At 36.9% G+C, this 21547-nt stretch overlaps 1 protein-coding gene across 5 annotated transcripts in view; it reads left to right on the top strand.

Annotated features, from left to right (window-relative positions):
• NRXN3 (neurexin 3) overlaps positions 1–21547 on the top strand; it is a 2091311-nt gene that overhangs the window by 817938 nt on the left and 1251826 nt on the right. For all 5 annotated transcript variants that reach the window (XR_013485433.1, XM_078151451.1, XM_078151449.1 and 2 more), the window contains exons 9-10: positions 6085–6288; positions 11831–11857. Coding sequence is in view for 4 of the 5 variants with exons in the window: in XM_078151451.1 (XP_078007577.1) it covers positions 6085–6288; positions 11831–11857 (231 nt within the window). In the remaining variant the exon portion in view is untranslated. The remainder of the gene's footprint in view (positions 1–6084; positions 6289–11830; positions 11858–21547) is intronic.

Raw genomic sequence — 21547 nt, 5'->3', positions numbered from 1 at the left:
ATCAGAAGGCAAGGTAGACATCAGGAATATCCTAATAGAAAGTCTTTAGCCAATACTGGTGTGTGATACACATTAAATAAATTTATCCATTTGACAAACATTTATTTAATTCAATTCAATAAACATTTATTAAGTGCCTGCTATGTACAAGACACTGGACTAAGTACTGGAATGGGAAAAAAATGAAAGAAATTCTACCCTTAAAAAATTTACATTCTGCAAAGGTGGGAGGAGTTATACACATAAATACATATGCATGTATGTATGTACATATGTGCAATGCATTGTACAAGGTAGTTGGAAGATAAGATAAATAGACAGTCTGCTTCCCCAACAAGCTTATTGTCTGGTAGTGCAAGTTAAACCACATAGACAGATAAATATGATATAATTTGCAATAGGACATTTACATGCTTATACCCACTTTTGAAATGCAATCAGAACAAAAATAATAGGAACATATAAAACCTCAGAAGTTAGAAAGCAATTTAAAACAAAGATAGGTATGTAAAGATATGTGAATGTAGATGTGGAGAAATCTATCTATCTGTGTATATAGGGGTGTGTGTACATATATAAATAGGGCAGAAATGGTCTATCTTTATCTTATATTGCCGTTGTATGTATATAGTGTGTCCTTTACTAGCATATAAGCTGCTAAAGGAGAGGGGCTCCTTTTTATTTTTCTTTGTACCCTCAGCACTTTGGATAGTGCCTGGAATAGTGAGTGCTTAATAAATGCTTGTTGATTGATTGAAACTCAAGACAAAGTATCCCATTAAAAACCTATTACAATAGTCCTAAACTCATAACAAAAAAAGACTCCCTTAAGAACAATATAAATAAGCCTATACCCATTTGTGAAATGCAACCAAGACAAAATAGTAATATCAATCACCATAGCAGTTAAAACAAAACAGTTTAAAGCATGTGTGTGTACTTGTGTGTTTATATAACAAGGAGCAATTTAAAGCCAATACATGCATCCTGGTCCCAACTGAAATTCCATCTTTTAGGGGAAGCCTTCCCCAACCCCCTTATTTCTGGTGTTTTCCTTCTGCTAATTATTTCCTATTTATCCTTTATATAGCTCACTTTGTATCTATTTGTTTGTATGCTATCTTCCCCACCCCACCCCAACAGTTTGTAAGCTCAATGAGGGCAGAGACTGTCTTTTGCTTCTTTTTGTAACTCTAGTGGTTAGCACAGTAACTGGCACATAGTAAGTGCTTAATAAGTATTTGTTGATTGATTGATATATCTCTATTTCTCCACATCTATATCTACATACCTTTATCTACATATCTTTGTTTTAAATTGCTTTCTAACTTCTGAGGTTTTATACGTTCTTATTGTTTTTGTTCTGATTTCATTTCAAAAGTGGGTATAAGCATATTTATATTGTTCTGAAGGAAGACTTTTGTTATATGTTGAAGGCTATTATAAGTTTTTTTTAATAGGATGCTTTACTTTTATCTTTGTTTCTGTCTTTCAATCACTAAACACTTATCAGCTATTGAAATCATAACCAACCCTTAAGTTTCAGCTTAGAAGTTCTGATAGATTTGTTCAGCAAAAGGTGTTCTCTTCTTCCTCTAAATTCCCATGGTACTTTGTTTAATCTTTTCTCGTGGTACTTATTACATACTAATCAAAGATTTTCTGAGTTCAGAGTGACCTTAATGACCATCTTGTCCAGCTCATATCCAAAGAAAGAATTTCCACTAAAAAATGTTTGCAAGTGGTCATCCAACCTTTACTTGGAAAAATAATCTCCAGTGAAGGAAAACCCATTAATTCACTTTTTGGACAGCTCTACTTATTAGAGGGGCATCTAGGTAGTGGAGTGGATTGAGCTCCAGGCCTGGTGTCAGGAAGACTCATCTTCCTGAGTTCAAATTCGGCCTCAGACATTTACTAGCCGAGTGACCCTTGTTTGCCTCAGTGTCCTCATTTGTAAAATAAGCTGGAGAAGGAAATGGCAAATCCCTCTAGTATCTCTGCCAAGAAAATCCCCAAATGGGGTCATGAAGAGTAAGACAGGACTGACCCACCCAACAACAACAACACTTATTAGGAAATGTTTTCCTGACGTCAATGGCTACATTTGCCTCTTTGCCACTTCTATCTAATGTATCTACTTCTGTTCTCTGGAGTCAAATTAAAGAAATCCATTCTCTCTTCTTCCTGATGGCGTTTTAAGTCCTTGAATACAACTGTCATGTGTCATCTCTCAAATCAAATGAGGTAATGTTTGTTAAGTGCTTAGCACTTTGCCTGGCACACAGTAAGCACTTAATAAATGCTCTATCCTTCCTTCTGTCTTTACTTTTTTTTTTTTTGCTTTTTGGTGAGGCAATTGGGGTTAAGTGACTTGTCCAGGGTAACACAGCTAGTGTCAAGTGTCTGAGGTCGAATTTGAACTTAAGTCCTTCTGACTCCAAGGCCTGAGCTCTATCCACTGCACCACTGTCTTCTCTTCTTAACACTAGTTAATCCCTAGTTCCTCTACCTCACCCTCATATGGCATAGACTCAAATCCTATCACCATTTTGGTTGCTCCCATATGGACAATCTCCTACATATAGAAGCACCTGAGTGGCACAATGGATATAGCACGGGGCCTGGAGTCAAGAAGACCTCAGTTCAAATCCAACCTCACACATTGCTTAACCTCTGACTGCCTCAGTTTCTTCAACTGTAAAATGAGGATAATAATATCACCCACCTCACAGTATTGTTTTGAGGATCAAATGAGACAATATTTGTAAAGTGCTTAGCACAGTGCCTGGAACAGAGGGGGTGCCTAATAAATGATTGTTCCCTTCCACTCATTCTCTTCCCTTATAAGTGTCCTTCCTAAAATGTGGGGCCCAGAATTGAACGTAACACTGTAGATAAGGTCTTGGCAGGAAAGAACACAATGGGACCATCACCTCCCTAGTTCAGGATACTATGTGCCTTTCTTAATTTATCATCTAATTGTATCAGCCTTTTTGACCACTATAGCCTACTGGTGACTAAGTTTCTTTAGCAGAAGGTTGCTAAACTCCCCAGGATCCTATTTCAGATTTCACTATCTGACCATTCTTCCAATGTACTTATTGATTTTGGGCTTGAATGCAAATATAAGACTTTATATTTGCCCCTATTACATTTAGTTCTAGTAGATTCAGCCCTGTCTTCTATTCTGCAAGATCTTTTTGGATCCTGCTTCTGTCATGCAATTTATTAGCTATTCGTCCTAGCTTTGTGACATTTGCCATAAGCATATCATCTATACTTTTATCCAAGTAACTCATAAAAATTTTGAATGGCCAATTGGCCACTGATCCCTAAGACACTCTACTAAAGACTTGCTAACGGAATATTGCATGAGACTATCATTACTACTCTTTGAGTCAGGGAATTCAACTGTTTTTAAATCTGTCCTCATAGTTTCCAGGAGAATAGCATGAGGCCCTTGATCAAAAGCTTCCTTGAAATTTAGGTGAAGTGCATTGATCACATTCCTGTTCTGCAGCAGATTAGGAATCGTAAGGATAAGGGGAATGAGACTAGTCTGAGCATGAGCTGACTGACCATGAAGAAGCCAAGCTTGGTTCATTGTGACAACTGCTTGCTTTCCTAAATGTTGATTAGCCATCTCTTTTCATTTGAGAATTTTCCCAGAAATTTAAGTCAAGTGATTGGACAAGTGCTGGCAGATGACATTTTCTTCCCCTTTATAGGACATTTGTTTTTCTCCAGTCTGGCAATATCTCTCTAGTAATTTGTTCACATGTCTTTTTTATCCAGTGAAATTTTAATTTCCCTGACGGTAGGAACTCTGTCATATACCTACGTATACACACACATATAGGCAGCTAGATGGTGCAGTGGTTAGAGGGCTGGTCTTCCTGAGTTCCAGTCTGTTCTCAGACACTTAGTAGCTCACGCAACCTTGTTTACCTCAGTTTCCTCATCTGTAAAATAAACTGGGGAAGGAAATGCAAACCACTCCAGTATTTTTGCCAAGAAAGCCCCAAATGGGGTCACAAAGTGTCAGACACCACTGAAAAATGACCAAAGAATGAAAATATGTGCTATACATACATGTATATATACACACACATATACATGAATATGTATATGCAAATATACATAAAGATACATATATGTATAGCCTACCATAGAACCTTAGACATAATGGGCACCCCAAAAAAGTTTGCTGATTTAGTGAATAAGCTATATCATGAACTTGAATGAAGAAACAAATGTTATCAACATGTTACATTTTCCACTTTTGGAGTAAGATTCTCATATGCTCTTTCATAGGCAGTTATACAATAGCAGGTGTTAGTTAACAGACAAGATTAAGGTCCAATAACAGTATTGTCCACCAGGCAGAGTTAAGGTGAGTTTGAGACCCCAGCTCTTCTCACTCACTTCTTATAAAGATTTTCAAGGTTCTAGTTATTCCATAGGCCAACAAATAACCTGTTGGGGGAAGTCCAGCTCCGTCCCTGTCCTATTCTGTAGAGAAGGGAATATGTGTGAGATTTCTAGTAACGTTTTACCACATTTACCCGTAGCTTACTTTATTCACTCTAAGATTTATTTACTATTCCAGTGAACAAAGGGAAAGTAGCAAGGTCAATTAAATTCATAAGCATTTATTAAGCATCTACGATGTCCAAAGATGCTGTACTTAGCACTGAGGATACAAAGATAAAAGTTAAAGTCAAAGAATCTCTGCCCTCAGGGACTTTACATTCTACTTGAGGAAGTGAGGTGCAACATGTATACATACAGGGGTATTCCGGAACCAGTTCTAACTGGCTGTTGAGGGCTGATGGGTCAAATTTTTTTTTTCATGCAGTGTTTTTTTTTAATAATATTTCCTTGTTTTTTGCTTTGTTTTGTTTTTATGAGGGCATTTGGGGTTAAGTCACTTGCCCAGAGTCACACAGCTAGGGAATGTTATGTGTCTGAACTGAGGTCATCCTGACTCCAGGGCCGGTGCTCTATCCACTGTACCATCTAGCTGCCCTGGGTTATATTTTCAATGAGAGCATTTACTTTTTCGGAAACTGGCAAACTCAGCAAATCAGAGCTTGATTTATTGTTCTGTTAATTGTCTAGACTTAAGAAGGTGATAGAGAGAATGTTAATAATGCAGACTAATCTTAAAATTGTGTCATGCACACTTTTTTTTCCCCCTTGGAGAGCTGGTTGTTAAAGATTTACTAGAATACCACTGCGCAGATAAGTAAACATAACATCTAACACAAAGTAATAAAAGATAATTTCAAGATAGGGAGAATACTAGCAACTAAAAGGATCAGGAAAGGAGCGTGATAAAGATGGAAGTTAGAAGGGAGAACATTCTAAGCATGGGGGGTTGGGGCACCTGTGCAAAGGAAGAGACAGGAAAGGGAATGTTATAGAGAGAGGAGAAGGGGAAGGGCATATTCATTTTTTGGGCGGGGGGAGGCTAGGCAATGGGGTTAAGTGACTTGCCCACGGTCACTCAGCTAGTAAGTGTCTGAGGCTAGATTTGAATTCAGGTCCTCCTGACTCCAGGGACAGTGTCTCATATGATTCTCACAACATCCCCCTGGGAATAGTTGCTATTTTTATCTCCATTTTACCATTGAGGAAACTGAGGCAAACAGGGTGAATGAATGACTTGCCCAACAAGGTCACACAGCTGGTAAGTAATTGAGGCTAGAGATGAACTCAGATCTTTCTGACTCCAGGCCCAGAACTCTACCTACTAAGATGCCTGGCTTGATTAGAATGTAAAGTGTGGGGGCAGCTAGGTAGAATGGTGGATAGAGCTCCAGCCTTGGAGTCAGGAGGACCTGAGTTCAAATCTGGTCTCCGATACCTGACACTCACTAGCTGTGTGACCCTAGGCAAGTCACTTAACCCCATTGCCTCAAAAAAAAAAATAGAATGTAAAGTATGTGAAGGGTGATGATAAGAAGTTAGTCAGTAAAAACACTCCAGGAGCAGGAAATAGAAGGAAGATGTGGTTTCTCTGACTACCCCTTCTCTCTCTCCCTCTTTTCTAACAACTTTGTCCTTTCTCTTTGGCAGAGGCTTCTATCCTGAGCTATGATGGCAGCATGTACATGAAGATCATCATGCCCATGGTCATGCACACCGAGGCTGAGGACGTGTCTTTCCGTTTCATGTCTCAGCGTGCTTACGGCTTGCTGGTGGCCACCACGTCCAGGGATTCAGCTGACACTCTCCGCCTGGAGCTGGATGGGGGTCGTGTCAAGCTCATGGTTAACTTAGGTATCGTATGAAGAACCTCCGCCACTCAACTTGGGCTTGTGGTCCTTTTTTTCCCTTCTCTTCATTTTTTTTCCCCAGTTGTTTTAATTGGATTGATTTCCTTCTGTTTGTTTTGTTTTTTTTTTTGAAATGTTAGCTGCTGAAATCTTGTTTAATAAAGCCAAGCATACTTAAAAAAAAAAAACTAAACAACAACACCTCTGTGTTGCTGCATGAAGTTTTGATGTCAATTTCTGGTTATGATAGTGGTGATTTCCTTTTTACTAATGTCTTTGGGGTTTTTTTATTTTATTTTATTTTTAAGTTTCCTTTCTTGGTCTTTTGAATTGATTAGCTTTGTGTAAGACATGCTACTTTGGTCCATCTTTTGATCAATCACTTCTCATTGAAACGGCCTCCTTAGTCACCACCCAAAACAGTCCAATGTGAGGGCAGGAAAAAAGGGAACTGGAAACAAAAGTAGGACGTAGGAATAGGGAAGATCCAGGTTGTACAGGCTCATGGGGAAATGCATTATTTTTAACCGCCATAATGTGAGCCAGAAAAGGCCAAAAACTTGATGACGTTTGTCCCCATCTACCTCCAAATGAGGTAACAGAACTTTTTGCCTCTGACTTCTAAACTAGAGGAATGACCCAAATTGTTACATAAAATGGTCATTTGCTGTTGCTCCATGTGGCTCTGGTCCATCAACTTTGTGCTAAGGTGATCTGCTATTGTACACTCTCCCCGACCACTGTATTTTCTTCAAATCATATACATGCATTATTCCCTAGTGTTGGTTAGTGGCAGCACAATGGATTATTATACCTTTACTGAGAGTTGTCCAAGCTGTATTCTTTTATCTGTACTTACCTCTAGCAGGAACCTTTGGGATTCAGCCATTAATGCCAAGGCCTTCCATTGAATGATTCACTTTGCTCCATTTTTTTTTTTTGCATCTACTTTCTAAAATGTGTGGTGATCTTTGGTTTTGGAGAAAACCATGCTCTGATTCTATTTCCATTCACCAGAGGGTCTTCTACTGAATTGCTAGACACTCTTAGGCCAGATATTCAGTGTTGAATAGTGGTGGAAATATATGAGGAGGATGAAGCTTTCTGAGTCTTTAGCCTATGTTGGGCTCAAGACTGCTTGAAGAAGATTTTAGTGACAAGATCTGTAAAAGAAAGAGTAAATTAAAACCTGAACCAGAACCAACAGAGACATTAGACACTAAATTCCAGACCATATCTAAATCTCGGACGATTTCTTATGGTAACATAATATGGATTGCACTAGTCTGATCAAGTTTAGCTAGTAACATAGAAACAAACTAAATTAAAATTTTAAAATACATAGGAAACAAAGGACTGTTTTGAGTTGTGATTCATTCATTTACTGTGTGCTTAATTTCCGGTTTTCAATTTTTACAATAAAATGTATTTTTTTCCCCAGATCATTTGATATCCATTGATTCTGTGTCTCTTTTTGTTGTTGTTTTATTATTTTGGATTTCATTTTATTCTTTGCTGGTTTTTTCTCCATGTACTTGAGTTTTTAAGCTCTTCCCCATCAACCATGGTAAATCAAAAGATGGTATTCAACCCTTCAAAGGCCCAAAGCCTGCGGCCCGCATAGTAAACAGCCCTGAGAACAGAGTGTACTGAGCAGCCTGCAGGTGGCAGGCATACCCCAGCCTATTACCACCTCCCCTTTCCCAGCCACCCTCCTCCTCTTCCAAAAGGGAAAAAAAAGGCAAAGAAAAAAAAAATATATATATACTATTTAAAATATAATCAAAAAGTCTATTTATCTCTAAGGTAGAGAAAGGAACAAAAAAAGTCAAAACTTTCCCCACCACAAAAAAATAATAATTATGAATTCTATTTTTAAATAAGATGAGGGAGAAGTAGAGAAAGGATGACTCAGAACCACAGGGACCTCTTATTTAATGTTTATTTTGTAAAGATTAGCAGGCCAGATGTGACAGATCTCACATCTTAGCTGAGAATAATTGGAAGGAGAGAGGGAGAGAGACAAAACACACACACACACACACACACACACACACACACACACACACACACATCCAGAGAGTAAGTCACAGCTCCCATATGTAATCTGAGATCCTTATAAATCTTTCCAACTCAGGACAACAGGAGAATCAAGAGATAAGCAGTTTCTTCCCTGCTATTTTTATCCCCTCTGTTCTCACCTTGGGGTCAGGGAATCCTCTCATTTCTTGAGGACTTTCAGCTTTGATTTGTCATATGCTTTTCCATTCTTAGAGCTGAGTCTTCCTAGCTTGGAGAATTCCACAAAGACACAGACCTCTGCTGACTGTTGCCTGAGAACTGGACACTCTTGGGAATAAGTCATGCTGTCTTCTTTCTTTCTGAAAAAATTGATGCCTCTAGGGCTCCAAATTTAGTATTCTCCTTTTCTGTTCAACATATACACATTCAAACATAACCTATGCTCAAAGACTTTTTTTACAAGTCTGTTTTCTGTTCTATGCTTACATAAATAGTTTATTTTTCTATCAGTCATGAATTCCACTTTCCTGTTCTCAGAGCCTACCAGGTGATTGCTCCAAAGAGACTGTGCATTCAACCTGTATGTCCCCACTCGTCTTTATTGGGCTATGTCAGACTGAAATAAAACAATTGCTACTTATTGCATATAGTCTACTTGAGAGCAAGGACTGTTTAATTTTTGTCTTTATATCCCTAGTGTGTACCACAGTCCATTGCACATAAGAGACACAAAAAAAGTTTGTTGATGAGCCCACATGTTGTATCCATAATCCTTGGGAAGGATTATTGAGAACCGAACTTCAGTGGGGTAGATATGGTGGAGTTTCAGACTATTCTATAAATAGCAGTTGAATGCTCCTGATAGAACTTCTGTTGAAACTTGAACTTGTTGAATACTTTTAACTTTCTACCCCTTCTTTGAAAAATGTAGTCACTAGAAACGTTTGCATGTTGATTTCCTCCATACCTTATCCAAAAACCAAGTGGCATGGGAGGAAAAAAAAAATTCAATTTCCCTCATTAAAAAAAAAAAGCTAACTTAAACATCAACTTTTAGAAGCTACTCAAAATTGTTGGAAAAGTGATTTACCTAAAATAAATTCCCTGGGTTTGGATTCCCCATTTTCCAGTGACTAGTGACTCATAATAAGTTAACCTCAAAGACAGCTATTCATTCAGATTTCAAATCTGTACGGGGCATTTTGACCTAAAAGAGGGATGGGTTCCAACCCAATAGCTAAAGATTGTCAAGATACCTCAGCTTCATTGTTGCCTCTCTCCTTTGATTCCTCATGACATTTGAAAGAATGAAATCATGAGCAAGTTCTTAGATTGGAATTTGTTTCAAAGTCCCCTTCACTTCAGGTAGCCTATTCTAAATGAACCAGAGTGGAATAAAGCATGAAATATATAATCTAGCTTAGCTTTCCTTCCACAATAGTTCTTGGTTAAGAAAGTATGGAAACTCAAACAAAATTGCATGGCCTTGGGGTTTCTTTCTCTGTCTCTCTCTCTCAGTGTTTCTCCTCCTCCCTAGCTCAGGAGTTCAGTCACGTTTTCTTTATACATAGATAAGGAGGGAAGGGTATTTATTCAGCCTTGTTGGATGGTACAAAATCAAATGTTAAAACCCCTCACCACTTCAAGCCCATGTCACTCTCCCTCACCCACAGTCTTCACCAAGGGGTATAGCCGCCACTGTATGGTGATCGTACCGAATGCTCCAGAGCTGTTTGCTCCCACTTTTCTGTTGCGGTTGACGACACATGACAAACCTAATCGCATGAAACCAAACCCAGATTTTCTCAAGAGATGTAAAATCCTCTTTAAACCCTCTCCCCAGGACGATTGGCTATTCTAAATTGTACTGGTCTGGATTTAAACTTGTCCTTTGTCACACCCTTTCTGTCCCTTTCCCTATAAAAGATTTTAAAGGTTAAAATGATAAGATGACAGTCTCTGACTGTACTCCAAAAGACACATGACACTTTAACTTTGAAGCAGAGCAAGATTCCTAACTGCTTTTTCTTCTTTTGCTCCCACAATATTATTTAAATCAAGATAAAGCAAAATGAACAACACAAAAACAAAACAAAAAATTATCCTCTTTCCTTAGAATACTTTTGTTGTTGTTGTTTTTCCCTTCTTTTTAATCTCTTATTGGAGTTCCATCCATTATAACACTGATAGCCATTTATGCTGGAGAATTTGGTGGCACCATTCCTATTGGATAGTATGGTGATTACTGAGGCATTTTTTCCTAGCCATCCCTGCCCAATCCCCTGATAGTTTTTCAAGTAATGGTAAGTAAATATATCTAAAGACTTAGAGATCCAATGAATCCATGAAAGAATATTTCTGACCGAAAGCTCACACGTCACAAAGAAGGGTCAGGGGACTTCTTTTAAAATGAAGATAAAACCTCCCCTCCTTGATACTTAAAATCACTTGTTCGATTCCCACTGTCCCTGCTGTCTTTACAGTCACATCTAGAAATATCAATTGAAACAGATTGATCAAGGGCCCTCAGTACTGCCTCCATATTTACCTGCCTCACCTTGTCTCTGAATGCTATAGAAACTTCATTTGCAACGAGCATTCAGGTAGCAAGATGAGGATTGGTTCTAGTGAGGAGTATTGTCTGGGAGCCCTTGAAGCACCCCTCCCCCATATGAATTAGTTAATTCAATCAAAAATAACACCCAGTGACTGCCCTTCCTACTCCCCTCTTCTGGCCTTAACTCTCTGAAATCTGGGATGGGCGTTTGTGTGGTTAGCTGTTTGCAAGTGGCCATTTTATGATAGGAAATGACCAGATGGTATTAACCCTTTCCTTGCTTTATGAGTAACGGCAACATGCCGATGCAAATTACTAGAGCATCTGTGGGATGATGTAGGGAGTGGGAGGAGGGAGTTTGTTCTTAGGAAAAGAGAAAGGGTTAAATACTGCACTGTTGAACCTCATAGGCAGATTTTTTTTTCCAGGATAAAATGTGTCAGACAGATGATGTGCCTATGGAATAATAATAATAATATATATTGATAAAATAGTGTTAAGGCTGCTTTTAAAGATAAAATGAAAGAAGATCCAATGTAGATGGAGAGGTGGGGCATAACTTGCATTTGGTGGTGATGGGGAAATTGTGCCTGATTTGTCAAGTATTTTTTTTTAAAAAAACATTTCAAGTTGAGGTTTGAGATAATACATAATAGATACATGCATAGGTTTTCTGCAAAAGAGAAACATACTCTGTGTCTATCCGTGGATATATATGTATATCAGTATATATCTCTATACATATGTGTATATATGTGTGTGTATATATATATGTATTTGATTTTTTCTATATAATATACTGTACATATACACCCACCCTTAAATTTGTACATACTGTATATATATAAAATGGCCACATTTCTTGCGTGTGTCTGTCCCCGGAAGGGTGGACTGATTGTTTTTGGATGTCTGCAGCTGTTACCTTGAAGGATGCAATTTCATCTTTCATTTATTTTTCCCCATCTAGACTGTATCAGGATAAACTGTAACTCCAGTAAGTTTTCCCTCAAGTTTCATTTTGTTCTTTAAAAACAAAAAAACAAAACTGAATTTATTTTGTTTGCTGTTTTATGAGCTGTTTTTCATTTGAATTTTCTTTTTCCAACTACAGAGGTGGGTGGGACCTGGGGCCTACAAGATGGAAATAACTGGGTGGGATGGTAAGGGTTTCTGAGGATATTCTTTCTGGAATGGGGCTGATGCCCTCCCTCTTCATTCACTGTGATTGCTATGCTTTGAAGAAGAGATGGGAAGATACCTGGATAATAGGATAAATTAAAAATGAATTAAATGATAATTTATTACTTTTGGGAAATGGTTCTAAGGGGCTAGTAGAAAGCATTACAGCAACAGCCATATACTTCTCCACTACTGAAAAAAAAATTAAGATAGGCAAAATAAGGTTCATGACACAGATGGTGGCTGCTGAATCTGACATATCTTCATTGGCTTTTGTCTCTTTGGTGGGTTCTCAGGGTGGTGGGGAAAACTTTTAGCAGGAATGGAAAACTTCAACCAAAGACATGGCAATTTGGCAGAAGAAAGGATTCTAGTTTATTCATTTGATTTCACTGCCCTAAATCTCAGCATATCTTTTTTCAATCTACTTGCTTGATGCTCTGAAATCTCTTTTAAAAAAAGGAAACTTCTTAAAGGGTAGGTTGGAAACTTGCCAGTACTAGGGACAAACACAAAATTTATCCTACATCACTGAGAAAAGGATAGAGAATGTGAATTGATGGGTAATGGGTAAGGGATAAGATTGGAAGATAAGATATAAGAGAAGAAAAAGGAAGAAGTAAGTAGAAGGGGGTTGAATTCTTGTTCTTCCCAAATTAATTACCCATTTAGGCTCTTCTGTGTCCTGCCAGTTTCTGGTTACTACCAGGCATCTCTTGTTTTTGTTTTTGAGGCATAATGGGAACAGGAAGGAAGGAGAGAAAGAAGGCAGGCAGGCAGGCAGGAAGGAAGATCTTCGTTTTGAATTGATTTTTCCATCATGTTAAAGTCTAGCGTATTCAAATTTTGAGTGGTACTTAATGCGTGGGGAAGCTACTGTGAATACTGTGACTGCTAAAACCCATATACCATTTTCTGGGAAGTTAACAAAAAAGAGAGAAGCAACACAAAACGTACAACCTAAAGACAATCTTTTTCAAGTAGAATGTTTTATATAAGTCTTAACAGCTCTTTCACTTATTTTAAGCAATGTCCTATTTTGGTATTCTTAAACATTTCTAATTAGCCAGCTTATTTTCTGATATTATATACATTATTTAAGAATTTTATTGAGGGTTTTTTTTTAATTTTTCTCCAAACCCCAGTAGAATGAATGGGTATCTCCTAGCATCAGACAACTATTTTAGGATGAGAGTGAATGTCGCTAAGGAATTTTCATGTATTTTTAATCAAGAAATGAAGGATTAGTTTCTTGCTCTCATTCCACACTTTCCATTGATGAAACTTTTCCTATGTTTTCTGAGCATCTGTATAAGTTGGACATAATACAACTTTCAGGTTTCTCTTTTGGACAGAGTGTTTTTCTTGCTACTTCACACATGTCATCATGCTTATATATGAATTAAAAATTTCTATTAAGAACCAATTAAGAAAGAAAAGTTATCAGGAAAGCAGTAGTCTAACTTTTACATCCATATGTGAATATATGTCTGGTTTAATTCATGCTTTAAGTAAAGAATAGGGTTTAGATATTCAAAATCATTTTGAAAGAAAAATTGAATTATACCTGTGATTTAACTGGTACAGAGGACTTCTGGTGAGGAAACTCCTTCTACAGTGAAGATTAGAAAATAGCCTGCAACTTTATAGCCCAAGAGACCTGCTTAGTACACTGAGAGATTAGCCAGCTCATTTGTGTCGGAGACAGGACTTAACTTCTATTCTTCTTGACTCTGAGGTCATCTCTTTGTCCATGACACCATTTTAAAATTACCAGCATGAATTACTAATGCTGAACCCCCTGATTATTGTAATGGGGCTCCCAGAACTAAATATGCAGGTCTGGGTATAGGCACCTAGACAATGGGTAGATGAAATAATAAATCTTTTTTGTACTTTGACCTAAGATTTTGAAGAACTGGATGTAGAGGAGAACAAGATTGAGAAATAAAATTTCATGAATAGTCCTTGACTTTTTCAGTCTTAATTCATAAAAGCTTCACAAGTAGACTACTATAGATTTTGATGACAAAGGAGATTTAGTAGGTAGGTGTGTTTGATCGAATGGCCTTGCATGTCTATAGCCCTAGTGAAGGCTATAGGAAGATTTTGGATTGACTTGCTTCCAAGATGGTATTGCTTCTTTTTTACCCTAAGCCTCGATCCTTGCTGCCATTTAAACAGAGTCCTTAGACTCTATTTGCAAAATTTTTCAATGGTGTTCCTCTTATCTCTTGAGGGAACATATCTATTGTTGCTTAGGTCAGCATTATGCGTAAATACAAGATATTTTCCAACAGCTCTGTTGCATATTTTTCTGGCCCATCCTCTTCCTTGAGAGTTTACTGGCTATTAGTGACTGGTACCAGCATTCTGTTAACCCACCCATCTTTCATAAGTATTGTTTAGCTTTGTCAAGGAGTTTTTTCTAAGGCTGACTATGATGAAGAGAAGAATATGAAAGAGAGGAATACTTTTCAAGTGGAGAAAGGAAGATATTGGCCATGATATAGGATAATGAGCCATGAATGATGAGTAATATTTTCTTCCTTCTTGTTTCCCTGCATCCTTGTTGATGTCTTTAATAGTCAATGACTTTGTCTATACCTCATTCTGAGACTTGCCTATTCACAAGGAGAAAGAATTCCATCATTCTTTGCTGTTTGTCTCTGTAGTTAGCCCCTTCTTTCATCTCATCCCCTCACTCACTTGACTTATAATATCTTCAAACACTGATGCCAATAAAGACAAATTCTTCTTGAATTCCCAACCCTACCACACATATAAGTGAAGGAATGAAGCAATGTCTTTGGTTGAAAGGGGCTCATTGCTGGGCTTAAATCATCAGGGATTGATGTAGTTGATAAAAGATGAGTAAGGTGAGCAATGCCTAGCAGGGGTACAAATTCATATAGAAATGTTCCCTGCAGGCTTCATGTTGACTTTGAAAAGCTCAAATTAACAGTATCTACATTGTATTGTGTTTTTATTAGTTTTGTTAAATAGTCACCAATTGCATTTTAATATGGTTCGGGCCACACCTGAGAGTTTTACAGGCTGCATAAGGCCTGTGGGCCCCAAGTTTGATACCTCTAGCTAAAATCAGAATTTTGCAAAGTCCCATGGAAGGGTAACAGAGTCAGCAGTCACTTCAGTGAATTGAACTCAGATAACCTGATTTCATTTAAAAGAAAACAGTGCTGCTCTTTGGGGTGGGGAGAGATGTGTGCATATGTGTGTGTGTAAGGGGACTCTGATGGAAGAGAATATACACTCATTAGTGCATCAAATCCTACAAGTCTGACAATGACCAAAGATGACTTGCAGAGAGAATGGCAGGTAAGGACTTCTCTTTATCCTATGATCTTTTTTGCTTAATACAAGAAAATTCTGGGACAAGTTTGCAGATTTCAGGTGAGTCCTTTATGTTTCATGTGACCCTCTTCTATTATTTCCTTTCCTTCATTTCCTTGAATCCCTTTGACTTGAATGGCAGAATGAATGACCAACTAGCTTTTTAAAAGTAGGTACCTTTCATTTTGATTATATATATTTATGACTGCACATGAAATATGTTGACAAAATTCACATTATTAAGTAAATATCACCCTTCTCTCCCTGTTTCTCTTTTCTTTTTTTCCTTGCTTTCATCAGCTCATTTTTATAAGAAGCCTAAATGCCCTGTGTTAACTATATGCATTTATTTAGTCATTCTGTAAAAGATGGTATATGTATATATACATACATATATATGTGTATGTGTGTGTATATATATATCTATATATCTATATATCTATATGTATGTTTATTTGTATAGATGCATGAATTCCCCTTTTTTCACTGATACACTTTCACTTGAAGATCATGGAAAGGGGCTCTGATGAATGTTTTTCAAATTGACATGCATTCATTATGCTTGGAAATAGGGGAAAAGAGAAATAGAGTGCTTCAGGGGGGGAAAAAAAAGATTACAAGGTTTAGACATTCTTGATATTGCCAAAAGCCAAATGCTAAGATGGGGCTACTTCTTTGGGGCATACTTTTGATGATCTTGTTCCACACCCATATGCTTTATAAATCACAGCAAAAGTGACCTGATGCACTGCTATGCCTAAAAATTTCCTGACAATTTCTGAGAGACATGAGATCTCTACATGATATCTTTAAATGCAGTTCTATCCATTTCCCCATCGTATCCAATATTACTGCTCTTTCCGCTAGTTGTTAGTGGCTGGCTTTTAAATTTTGACTTACATTCTCTATCTTTGTTTTGAAGATAGCTTTATTTTCTAGTCTTTTGGCAAGTCAAGGGATTGTGGGTGGTTCTAGCTTAATTTTAGACATAGCTAAGTAAGCCATGAACACCTACACTTTTTTTTTAAAATCAGGAGTGAGTGTGTGTGTGTGTGAGTGTGTGTGTGTGTGTGTGTGTGTGTGTGTGTGTGTGTGTGTGTGTGTTTGTGTGTGACTTACCCTTGGCCCTAGAAAAATTACTTTATTATAGAACCCTTGAGTAGGAAGAGACCCTAAATAATCATTTAACTTAGCAACATGCTTCAAACCCTGAACCTCTTGCTTCTGAGCAGCCCCAAATAATTACCTTTCTCTTATTTTAAAGATATCTTGAGTAAGAAACCTCACACCTTCCTTTGGTATCTGTCTCACTGTTTTGAGAACAGCTTCATATAGATCTTGACCTTTCAAACCAAGGCTGATATGGGTTTGAACCTATTTCAGATTAGAAAGTAACTTACTAGCACTCTTTTTAGAATTCTTCATCAGACTCTATAATAAGGCTTTCTTTTGTGCCAGCAGTCATTTTAGCCTCAGGAAAAAAAAAATGTAACATCTTCTTTAAACTTTTTTGGATGAGTTTTATAAATCATGTTTGTTTCTCTTCTTTCAGATTCTTATAGTTTTTCTTAAAGTGTGAATAACAAAGTAGACATAAAGCTAGACCAGTGCCCAAAATGGTAGCAGGTCATTTCCTAATTGGAGAATATTCAGTCAACAAGCATTTAATAGGGGCCTTCTATGTGCCAGACATCGCTGGAACTGGGGAAATAAGTCCATTGAATGAAGCCCTACTGGCAAGGAGTTTACTTTCTTTAATTAATAAATATGTATCAAAGGGACTTCTTCATTTACAGTGCTCTTTTTCTAGCTCATGGTCAATTTGGGCTGTCAGATTCTGATTTTTTTTTTCCTGTCACATATGTGCTAAAGCCAGACATTTTCCATTTTGTATTTCTTTAAATGTGCTGCAGTATTTGGCAGGACCTAAAAGGAGCTATAAAAATTCTCCTGCAATTTGATCTGGTAATTCTACTCTTGAAAATATATTTCAAAGGGGAAAAAAAAAAGAGGAGTGGGAAGTAATTTGTACAAAGATGTTCTTACCAACCTTATTTATAGTAGCAAAAAAAAAATGGACACCACCTAAACACCCAACAATAAGAGACTAGTCAAGCAAATTATGTCATTAGAGTGATGGAAATATTATATAGCTATTCAAAATGACAGGTATGAACAATGTGTTATTGTTATGCTTTGATACTTCAATGGATCTGTAACCTCACTGGATAGTTCCTTCTCCCAGTGGAGATAAAAACCCATCTACACCTTGTCATCTTGGGAGATTATTGCCATATCCTTTCATAAATTTCTTATGTAGAATCTACACAGTTCATTGTGCTATATTCAAACACAGAAGTGTGAATATATATACATTTTTTTGAAAAATTAGAATGAAAATAGTATTTACACAATGAATACAAATCAGAGAATTTAGAATTGGAAGAGATGTGAGCAGTCATCTATTACAACACACATCCAAAGGAAATCCCAATATAACATCTGGCAAGGGGCCATGCAGTCTTTCTCATCAAAGACCTCCAAAAAAGTAAACCTGTCACCTTTTAGCTTTCACTTTTGGACAGTTGGGAGACTTTTGTTTTTATCTCCTCCTGCCGTTCCTCTTTTACAACTCTTTAGATACTTGAAGTGTATGATTTCTTCCCAAAATCTTCTGTTTATCTAAACAAAACACTCCTAATTCCTTCAAACAGTCTCCATATTATAGGGACACCATTCTGGTTGTCTTCCTCTGGATGATCTTTTGTTTTTCAATGTCCTTAAAATTTGGCATCTGGAACTGAACACAGTAATAACAGATTTAGTAGGCACATTATAGAAGGTAATTTTGAGGGATGTGTACTAAAATCTGGAGGGAATCAAAAAAGGATCTGAAATAGGAAGTGATGTTTGATCTAAGCTTTAAAGGAAACCAAAGATTCTGAAAAGCAGAAGTCAGGAAGGAGTGTATTCCAGGCATTGAAGAATGGCTTTTGCAAAGACATAGAGAATAGAGATTTAATATGTGTGAGGAGCAGGACGAAGGCTATCATTCTTGAAGCCATGCTGGTTCTTTGTTATTGCCTCTTTTTTTTCTTTTTCATTTTCATTTGTTCACCAACCATCTCTTTAAAAATTGAATCTAAAGTTTTCTCAGGAATTAAAGTCAAGCTCACTGATTTATAGTTTGTAGCGTCCATTTCTTTCTCTTTTTTTGAAAGGAAAGTGTTTGTCCCAATTATAATGGGACAAATCATATGTGTGCATTAGGGATAGGATCATAAGTTTCCAAACCTATAAGGTCCTTTCCATTTTTAAATCTATGATCTTTATGGTATTATTACATAAAGTATGCCCCAAAGAGGGTAAGTGATTTTACCCACAGTCACACAGTGACCAAGTGAGAGAGCAGGGATTTTTCTGTAAAGTTGTTCAAGTTAACAATGCAGATAAAATAGATTTTTAAAATGTATACTCTAGAGATTTCCACTAAGTAACAACCAATCCTGGAGTTTTTGGATAGCAATCTGTACTCCAATAATAGTCTGTATCTCAATCTTCTTTTAATCAACTGAAGTATTGAGGTTTTTTAATTGAAATCTTTTTTTAAAATCACAAACAATACCTCATGAAGTATTTTTCACACATTATTTTAATTAATCTTCACAAATATATATATGAATGATTGTTTCTTTTTTACAGGTGATGAATATTAGGTGCAGAGAGGGTAAGTTTGTCCAAGGACACAGAGTAGAAAAATAGCAGAGGGGACAGTTATCTGACTCCAATTATAGTCAAGTTTCTACCATACCACTTTCTATATATAGCTTCTTCTTTATATCTCAACTGACCTTAGTTGGCATCTCTGTATTCCAAAATAAAAGAACATCTCTTTAGGTCTTAAGTTCCCTATATATTACTGTATCATCCATATTAGTACCCTGAAAGGTCTATGAAAATAGTTGACCATTGTCTTTTGTCAATTACATCATATTTTGAGTAATCACTTGTAAGTAATCACTGGGAAGTCTAGATTTTGCCAACCAGTTACCTGATCCTTTTTCCTCTCTGCTGGGTAGAAACAGAATTGAATCCTTCCCAGGTCGTTCCTATGCAGAGGGTTGGTTTAGGGTGTGATCTCTTCTTTATCTCTCCTCTCAATCTCCTTTCTCTTTGGAGATTTAATCAACCACACCTTTATAACAATTAGCGCATTGTTGTTGTTGAGCTGTTTCAGTCATATCTGACTCTTTATGACCCCATTTTCAGTTTTCTTGGCAATGAAACTGGATTTCCTTTTCCTGTGTTCTCATTTGACAGATGAGGACCTGAGGCAAACAGGGTTAAATGACTTACCCAGGGTCACACAGCTAGTAAGTATCTAAGGTGGGCTTTGAACTTCTGAAGATGAGTCTTCCTGATTCCAAGCCCAGTGCCCTGTCCACTGTACCAGCTTACTTTTTAGCCTAGAGGAAATATAATGTCCCTCAAATTCCCTTACCTGCTGTTTAATGGTGTTTATATCAGACCAGTCTTTAGTAATATAACTTTAATAGCATAGGGTCCCAATTAAGAAAATTCCTAACATTTAGTCAGAGGTTTGACTCTCTACCCTAATATGAATTGTTTGTTTCTAGGTTACCCCTAGCTTCTTTGAAAATCCATTTCTAGGTCATCAAAGTTGCATTTAGTTGTGAATTAATGAAATGACTAAAAAACCTATCATGAGACAAGTTCATTCATTTATTCCTTCATCTAAAAATCACCTACCTCATAGAGTTTTGTATATCCTATCTTTTAAAGCATGAGAGAGCGCTTTGAAAAATGTTATGTACAGGAGTATAATTACAAGAACAATATATGAAAGTTTGTACTAGGGTGATAGGAGTTGGAGTAGAGTTCAATAAATGAGTGTAAGAAATACTATGTATAGAAAATTAGCAGGATTTGATGGATTATACACTTATTTTCTGTCCAGGCATTTTCAAATTGGTATTTCCTCAAGTGTACTGCTGAATTTGCAATAGACAAATATAATAAGAGATATGAATATACCATGGTTTATTAACATGGTAAATTATTGTATTACTTCACAGGGTATGAGCTTTTTCATTCTGTGTGAGTGCTATCGAAGCCTGTCCAAGATTGTCTACTCAATGTTCTTGGGGTCTTCTTTTAAGTCACTTCACATGAAACATGCAAACTGTCCATCTCTTATCCTTTGCACTCCCTATATGATTGATCCACTTCCTTTTGAAGTCATAAATTTAATTAGCAATTATATTTCATGCCACTTCTTGCATACACTTTGCCATTGGTCATATGCTGATTCCAATTTACACATACTATAATTATTGAATGATCCTCAATTTTGACTTTTCATAGTTTCAGGCATTTCATGAGTTGCAGCTATATTATATAACTCTTCAAAATGGCAAGGGAGGGGACTATGTATGTTGCTAATAGGAAAATATATTTATATGCATGTATATATTATATATATATGTATATATACAGGCATATATTTGTGTTCATACGCGTACACAGACACACACATACAAATGTTTGTGCAGGGATCTGCTAGTAAACTTTAACAACTACCTCTCTGGGAGGAAAATATGCCCATGACATACTTTTATGTGCATTATTAACGTTTTATCCATCACTTTCTTAGGTCTGAAAAACTGACAGAACAATAAATCAAGACCTGATTTGTAGTGTTTGCCAGTTTCCAAGGTATAAATCATCACACTGATAATTTAATAATCAGCTCTCCTAAGTTGGTATGAGCCAGCTATAGCACACCCCTGAATATATATATGTGTATATATGCATAATATATAGGTAAAAAATAAGGCAAAAGGAAAAAATGAGTGGATGTGTGTAATGAGATTAGACAGAATGGCCACAAATAATCACAAAGCTTTGAACGTGGGAGACTGGATGAGTGCTCATACAGCTGACTGCTGAAATAAAGGCAAAAATAAAAATAGCATCAGTGCTGACAGATATTTGGAAATCAAAGGGAAGAGCAAATTGGAAAGGAGGGAGGGAGGGAGGACAATAAATTCATTTTTTCTCTGGTTGAATTTGAGGTGTTTGGTGGTTTAGTAAGGGAAGATATACCATAAGCAGTGGGGAATGCAGGCAT

This window comes from Phascolarctos cinereus, unplaced genomic scaffold (genome assembly GCF_003287225.1).
Source record: "Phascolarctos cinereus isolate Bilbo 61053 unplaced genomic scaffold, phaCin_HiC Scaffold_3;HRSCAF=262, whole genome shotgun sequence".
Classification (NCBI taxonomy): Eukaryota; Metazoa; Chordata; class Mammalia; order Diprotodontia; family Phascolarctidae; genus Phascolarctos; species Phascolarctos cinereus.
Note: the sequence above shows the minus strand (reverse complement) of the source record. Positions and strands in the feature narration are given on the sequence as shown.